The 7,981-nt window shown below is 37.7% G+C and overlaps 1 protein-coding gene across 1 annotated transcript in view; it reads left to right on the top strand.

Moving 5' to 3' along the window:
* Window positions 1-7,981, top strand: part of SNX14 (sorting nexin 14) — a 66,142-nt gene that overhangs the window by 30,285 nt on the left and 27,876 nt on the right. Inside the window, exons 8-12 of the mRNA XM_004674060.2 lie at window positions 3,166-3,220; window positions 5,923-5,998; window positions 7,242-7,286; window positions 7,392-7,472; window positions 7,571-7,685. Coding sequence (XP_004674117.1) covers window positions 3,166-3,220; window positions 5,923-5,998; window positions 7,242-7,286; window positions 7,392-7,472; window positions 7,571-7,685 — 372 coding nt within the window. The remainder of the gene's footprint in view (window positions 1-3,165; window positions 3,221-5,922; window positions 5,999-7,241; window positions 7,287-7,391; window positions 7,473-7,570; window positions 7,686-7,981) is intronic.

The raw sequence follows: 7,981 nt of genomic DNA, 5'->3' as shown, positions 1-7,981 counted from the left end.
GGAGCAGAACAGGCTGACTGATGAAGTACACTGCTGAGGGGAGCAGCGGACGGGTTGGGAGAGGTCTGCTGCGCCATGTGGATCACCTTCAGGGCTGGGGATTGAACTCATGCTGAAGTGGCCTTAGCCCCTTAGTGCTGTGCTTTAACCTGCTGCACCACTAGGGAGGGCCCTTTAGCTTCATTTTTTTTGCATGTTGCAGCCCAGTTTTCCCAGCACCATTTGTTGAACAAACATTCTTTGTTCCATTGCTTATTCTTTGCTCCTTTGTCAAAAATTAGCTGTCCATAAACCTGTAGGTTTATATCTGGATTTTCTATTCAAATCCACTGGTCTGTATGTCTGTATTTTTGTTCCAGTACCATGCAGTTTTGATTATTAAGGCTTTGTAGTATAGCTTGAAGTCTGGGAGTATGATGCCTCTGTTCTCTTTTGTTTTAGTCAGGAGAGTTTTGGCTATTCGAGGTTTTTTGTGGTTCCATATAAATCTCATCAGTATTTGTTCTATTTCTTTGAAGAATGTTACTGAGCTTTTTATTGTAATAACATTAACTCTGTATATCACTTTTGGTAGAATGGCATTTTAATGATGTTAATTCTTCCATTCCATGAGCAGGGGATGTCTTTCCATTTCTTTGTGTCTTTTGTATTTCTTTTATCAGTGTTTTATAATTTTCTTTGTATAGGTCTTTTACCTCTTTTGTTTGGTTTATTCCCAAGTATTTGATTTTTTTTTAAAATTCAATTGTAAAGGGGATTTTTGTTTGTTTGTTTCCATGTCTTCTGATTGATTGTTGTATAGGAAGGCTACTGACTTTCGTGTGTTGACTTAATATCCTATTACCTTACTAAACTGGTTGATTGTCTTGATTAGTTTTTCTATGGAATTTTGAGGGTATCCATGTAAATTATCATATTGTGTGCAAATAAAGATAGGTTTACTACTTCTTTCCCTGTTTGGATTCCATGTATGTCTTTTCCCAGTCTTATTGCTCTGGCTATGACTTCCAGTATTATGTTGAAGAGCAATGGTGATAGTGCACATCGTTGTCTTGTTCCTGATCTTAAAGAAAAGGCTTTCAGCTTTTCTCCATTGAGGATAACATTGGCTGTGAGTTTGTCATATATGACTTATGATGTTGAGGTATGTTTCCTCTATTCCAAGGATTTTGAGGGTCTTAAACAAAAATGGGTATTGAACTTTGTTGAATGCCTTCTCTGTATTAATATGACTATATGGTTTTTATTTTTCTGTCAGTTGATGTGATGAATTACATTTATTGATTTTCAACAGTTGAACTAGCCTTGTGCTTCTGGAATAAAACAAACTTGGTTGTGGTGTATTATTCTTATAATGCATTGTTGGAATATGTTTGCTAAGATTTTATTGAGGATTTTTGCATCAGTGTTCATTAGGGACATTGGTCTGAAGTTTTCTTTTTCTCTGTTGTCTTTGTTAGGTCTTGGTATTAGTATGATGTTGGCTTTGTAGAAAGTATTTGATAGTTTTCCGTCTTTCTCGATTTTTTGAATGAGTTTGTGCAGAACAGGCACTAGTTCATTTCTGAATGTTTGGTAGGATTCATTTGTAAATCCATCTGGGCCTGGGATTTTATTCTTGTGGGGGATTTTATTCTTCAGTTTCACTGCTTGTAATTGGTCTGTTTAGTAGTTCTGTTTCTTCTTTATCTAGCTTTGGATGATTGTAGAGTTGTAGGAATTTGTCCATCTCTTCTAAATTGTTGAACTTGTTTGCAAATAGCTGCTCATAGTATTCTCTGATTATTCTATTTCTGCTGTATCTGTTGTGATTACATTCATTTATGATCCTATTTATTTGTGCTTTCTTCCTGTTTTTCCTTTGTGAGCTTGGCTAGGGGTTTGTCTATCTTGTTTATTTTTCAAAGAACTTACTTTTAGTTTCATTGATTTTTTGGATTGTTTTCTTGACTTCCATTTCATTTATTTCTGCTTTGACTTTTATTATTTCCTGTCTTCTACTGGCTTTTGGGTTATTTTGTTGTTCTTTTTCCAGTTTTTTAAGGTTGGAGGTTAGGTTATTTCTTTGAGTTGTTTCTTATTTCTTTATGTGAGCCTGTTGTTATATACATATTTTCCTCTTATAACTTCTTTTAAGGTATTCCACAGGTTTTGGAGAGTTGTGTCGTCATTGTTATTCTTCTCAATGTATTTTAAAATTTCTTCCTTGATCTCCTCATTGATCCAATCGTCCTCTAGTAGTGTGGGTTTCAGTCTCCATGTGGTAGGTGGGCTTCTTGCCTTCTTCACATGCTTGATTTCTAGTTTGATTCCTTCATGGACAGAGAAGATAGTTGGTATGATTTTTATCTTAGTGTTTCTATTGATATTTGTCTTATGTGCCGTATGTGGGCAATCCTTGAGAATGATCTATGTGGATTCGAAAAAAAATGTGTACTCAGATTTTATGGGGTGCAGTGTTCTGTAGGTGTCTGTTAGACCCATGAGATCTAGCTCCTTGTTTAGAGCTTTAGTGTCCTTGCTTATTTTTTGTCTTGTTGATCTGCCCATTGTTGAGAGTGGTGTGTTGAATCTCTTACTACGTGTTTATTTTCTCTAATATATGTTTTCATAGATGACAGTAGTTTCCTGATATATTTTGGTGCTCCTTCATTTGGTATGTTGATGAGCATCATGTCTTCTTGATGTATTGTCCCCTTAATCATAATGTAGTGGCCATCTATGTCTCTTTTATCCTTTTTTAGTTTGAAGTCTGTTTTATCAGATTTAAGAGTTGCTGTTCCTAACCTCTTTTTTAACAATGCTTGTTGCATTGCTTCCTGTCCTTTTACTTTCAATCTACTTTTATCCTTTGTAGTTTCCTGGATGTGTTTCCTGGAGACAGCAGAAGGTTGGGTTCTGTTCTTTAATCTAGCCTGCAACTCTTTTTATTGATGACGTTAAACCATTTAGATTTAGAGTTAATATTGATACATTGGCACCTGTATTTATCATTTTGTTTTGACCTTCCATGCTTTTCCCCCCTTGTTTTGATCTGTTCTTGTTCATCCCTCTGTTAGCATTGCTTAAGGATTTTTTTATAGTATTTTTTGTAGTGGGGGTTTTGTCGTGATAAAATTGTGGAGTTTCTGTTTGTCTGAGAATGCCCTTATTTTTTCTTCATAGAGGAAGAAGAGCTTGACAGGATAAAGTATTCTGGGTTGGCATTTGGTGTCTTAGAGTTTGAATATGTCCCTCTCCTCTCTTCTTGCTCATAGTGTTTCTTTGGAGAAGTCTGATGTCAGCTCCTTTGTAGGTTATTGTTAAATCTCTCTTGTCAATCTCATTTTCTCCTTGTCTTGGATTCTTGGAAGCCTTACTATTATGTATATTTCTCCTTTCATCATGGTAATCTGGTGTCCTTCTTGCTTCTTGTATGTCTATTTTCATCTCCTTTGTATTAGGGGAGTTCTCTTCAATTATCTCTGTTAATATTTTCTCCATTCCTTGGCCTTTCTCCTCACCTTCTGGGAGACCTGCAACTCTAATACTTCCTTCCCTCATGGTTTCAGATAGCTCTCAGAGTGTTTCTTCATTCCTTTTCCTTTTAACTTCTCTTTCTGTTTTGATTCTCTTTATTTCTGTGTCTTCAAGGGTTCTGATTCATTCTTCAATTTCATCTATTTTATTTTTACCACTTTTCTCAGAATTTCTTATTTCCTCTGGTAGTCTTTTAATCTCCAACATTCCTTTTATTTCTTTTTTTAAGATATTCATTTTCATTCTTCAATTCATTGATTATTTGTCTCATTTTTTTTTTTTTTTTTTCTTTTTTTTGTTTGTTCATCATGATGATTCTAAAATCTCTGTATGATAGGCTGAGCAGTTCTTCTATACCTTTGTTGATTTCTGGTGACTGATCTTTTTGTGGTGAAATTTTCCCATGGGCTTGCTTGGGTATTTGTAATTTTTGTTCTCCCTGTCATTTGTTTCCTAATGCTTTTTATGTGTTGAGACATTGTGTTGCTAGTACTGGCCGGCATTTCTTCTGGGTGCTTCTTCTGGGGTGACAGAGGATTGGTATTCAGACCAGGTCACGGATTAATGCAACAATCTTCTACAAGGGTGATGGTGTTGTGAGTATGGTGGTGGGTTTGAGTATCTGTATCTGGTGATTCCTTCCCTCTGTATTTCCACTGTTCAAAGGGGGATTGGTGAGATTCCTAGCTTGTGATTGTGATTGGGGGATATACATTGTTGTTGGTAGTCCCTCTGTTACCTGATTTCATTAGGGGGGCTTTGTGCTCCTGTTGGCAGTGGCCCCACCCCTGGCCTGGTTTCCAGTTTGGATAAGTACTATGTGCTAGTAGTGGCAGCTGTGCCACTGCCCAACTTCTAGTTATGGCCATTTACTCTGTGCTACCCATTACTGCAGGGTGACCCTGCAGCTTTTCCAGCTAATGGCTGGGAGCTGAATGCAGGCTGTCACACCCCACCATCATCCAAGGTTCTGGGGAGTGAAAGCGCAGGGCTCCCTGTTTACAGCAGAGTCCTGCCCGTTTCAGCATCCGTGGTCATGCCCTGTTGCAATTTGAGCTAATGGCCAGGAGTTGAGCACAGGCTGTCATACCTTGCCTGGCATCCAAGATCCTGGTGCCCCATTCATGACAGAGTCCTGCCTGTTTCAGCAGCAGAGACACGCCTGGCCAAGGTTAGTGGCTGGTATTGTACATTTGCTGCCACTCCCTACCTGTCTTCCACTATCAGAGAATTGCTATTCAAAGCAGCAGCACTGCCGTTCTGCCTCTGACTTGTCAGGCCCCTGCCCCTCCCCCAGTGGTGGCAAGAAGGCTGAGTCTTCCCCTTCCCACAGGTCTCAACCCTGTGCATCTGTATTAGTCCCACTCCTCTTCATGCAAATCAACCTGCTGACCTTTGTTCCTCCCTCTGGGATTTTCAGATGTTTCAGCTTTCCCAGTTGTTTTCAGGTTTTTTTCTCCTCCTTTTCTTGGTCAAGGTGTTCCGGGTTTGTAGAAGGGGGTAGGGGGAATGGATCCTGGTCAATATCTCCCACTCTTTCTTTTTCTGTTGCTCTCACCTTCCTCCTGCTTCCCTTGGGTTGCCAATCCTGTTCATAATGTCTCACTCTGGGCTGGAGTTTGCTGCAATTTCTCCCTTATTTACTATATCCAAGAGAGAACTTAATTCCAGAATTTAATCTGTGATTCTTCTAGGACATGTTGGTGATGTCATCCAAAAAAAATTTTTTTTCTTATTTGAGATCATTGTACTTGTTACTTCCTTACCATTCACCTTTTAAGAATTACATGTTATTACTCGTTGGCAGAAACACTTTAAACCAACTACAAGACAAGTTTGACTTTTAAACTATTCAGCTGGAAAAAATAATTAGAAGAGTACTTCTAGTCTTTCCTCCCTTGTGTTGGCAGTGGCATGCTTAGCTTATTCCTTAAGGTGACCCATTACTCTTACTTGTACAACTCAGCAGAGAAATCATGACTTGTTTTTAGTGATATACTTTAAATATTACTTTATTTGACATTTTAATTTTTATAGCTGTTTACATTTTATTTTATATATTTTAATTATATTTACTAAGATAATTATACTACTAAACATTTTAGTTTTAATTAATTTAAAAATATGTTTAGTATTTTAAGGCAGGGAGTATGTTCTAGCATTTCTCCCAAGTCTCTCTTGCTAAGGAAATATTTTTTCTTTCTTAAATAATGTCTGTTTTAGTCAATTATGGACTCACTGTGTGGTCTGTGAACCAGAAACATTAGCATCAGGAAGGGGTTTGTTAGAAGTAGAGAATCTCAGGGTACACCCTAGACCTAGTGAATTATGGTCTGCATTTTAACAAGCCCCAGCTAAGAACTGATGTAAATCATTAAGTATTCACAGTTGTTTCTTTTTCAGATCCCTGACCTTACTTTTAAGAGAAATCCTCTCTGGTTCAGTGTTCCTTCCTTCTTTGGATTTCCTGGCAGATCCGGTAAGATTAAAAAACCGTCTTTGTATTTAACTTTGGTAAAATACATGTGAAATACACCCTCTTAAAAATAAAATTTTCTGGGCCCTCCCTGGTGGCACAACGGCTTAGAGCACAGCACTAGGAAGCTAAAGCCACTTCAGCATGAGTTCGAACCCCGCCTGCCCAGGAGGTGACCACATGGCGTGGTAGACCTCTCCTGGTCCACCTACTGCTCCTCTCAGCAGTGTGCTTTGTCGATCTGTGTGATCTGCTCCCCACTCTGTCTCTGGTGAATCCTCTCACCGCCCCTGCACTTCTGGCCTGTACCCCAGTTCTGTATGATTATAAATAAGATTATAAATAAATCTTTAAAAAAATAATGAAATAAAATTTGCCTTCTTAAAATTGTTTTACATGTACAATTCAGTAGTATAAATACATTCATATTGTACACTAGTTACCACTACCCATTTCCAGAACTTTCATCTTACAAAACAGAAACTAGATTCCTATAAAACAATAATTTTCCATTTCTCCTTCCTCATAATACTTGGTAACCTCCAGGGATTCAAGTTTTTATTTTATGATTTATTTATTTATGCATTCAGAACTGGGGTATAGGACAAAGTTTGCAGGGGGCATAAGCAGATTCACCAGAGACAGAGCAGGGAGTCTAACAAGCAGGCTGAAAAGTACAGTGCTGAAGGGGGCAGCAGGCAAGACAGGAGAGGTCTGCTGGGCCATGTGGATTACCTCCTTGGCTGGGATTGATGTTGTGCTGCAGTAGCTGCAGATAGCTTCATAGTGCTGTACTTAACCCATTGTGCCACCAGGGAAGGGCCAAAGATATGTGTTTTCAAGGTTCATCAGTATTGTAACATATGTTGGGATTTCTTCTTCAAGGCTGAATAATCTTCCACTGTAGGTATATACTATATGTTTCTTACCCATCCATCCACTGATGGATACTTGAGTAGCTTTTACTTTTGAGCTAGTAAAATTTTAAAGAAAGGGATTAATTTATAAACATTTTAAATGCCAAAGTTGTGTTAACTTTTACTTTGTCATTTTCACTAAAGATAAGACCCTTCATTGTGGATTTTTTTAAAAATCCCTTTCTATTACATACATAAAGATGCTTTACTGTCGCTCCTTTTTTTTCATTTTTCCAGAAACTTTTTTTGATATGATAAAAAGCTTTGAGAATTCTAAACAGAATACAGTAATGAAGTTATTGTGACCAGAATTTGTTATTTTCCATTAGGATACTGTGAATCATTTACTTCTCATCTTCATGGATAAAAGTCCAGTGAGTATTGAACGTATTAGAAAACACTTCAGATTACATTGAAATTTGATTCCTGTATGTCAAATAAAATTAAACTTTTATTGAATTAAATCTGTTTCTTCAAAGCCTGAAAAAGCAACTGAACCACCTTCCCCTTTGGTTCCATTCTTACAAAAATTTGCAGAACCCAGAAATAAAAAGCCATCTGTAAGTATTTCAGCAACAGCTTATATTACTTTTGATATAAACAATTTTGTTACATATTTTTACAGTGTTAATTTACTCTTCTCCTATCTTGTAATTAGGTGCTGAAATTAGAATTGAAGCAAATCAGGGAGCAACAAGATCTTTTATTTCGTTTTATGAACTTTCTGAAACAAGAAGGAGCGGTGCATGTGTTGCAAATTTGTCTGACTGTGGGTGAGACTTACCTGTGTACTTTATCAGAATCATTTAGCATTTTTAAATTTTATTTACTCATTAAGAATTATTTATTTTTGCGTATAAGAACTGAGGTACGGGCTAGAGGTATGGGTGGATTCACCAGAAATAGAGTGGGGAACAGTACAGGCAAACTGACTGAAATACACTGCTGAGGGGAGCAGTGGGTGAGATAGGAGAGGTCTGCTGTGTGGTGTGGGAATTGAACTGATGCTGCAGTGGCTGCCGAGGCTGAGGAGGGCGTCATAGTGCTGCACTTTAACTCCTTGTCCCAC

This window comes from Condylura cristata, unplaced genomic scaffold (genome assembly GCF_000260355.1).
Source record: "Condylura cristata isolate star-nosed mole 26May11 unplaced genomic scaffold, ConCri1.0 scaffold00001, whole genome shotgun sequence".
In the NCBI taxonomy this organism is placed as follows: domain Eukaryota; kingdom Metazoa; phylum Chordata; class Mammalia; order Eulipotyphla; family Talpidae; genus Condylura; species Condylura cristata.
The sequence above is the reverse complement of the archived record's forward strand: the minus strand, read 5'-3'. Positions and strand labels throughout refer to the sequence as shown.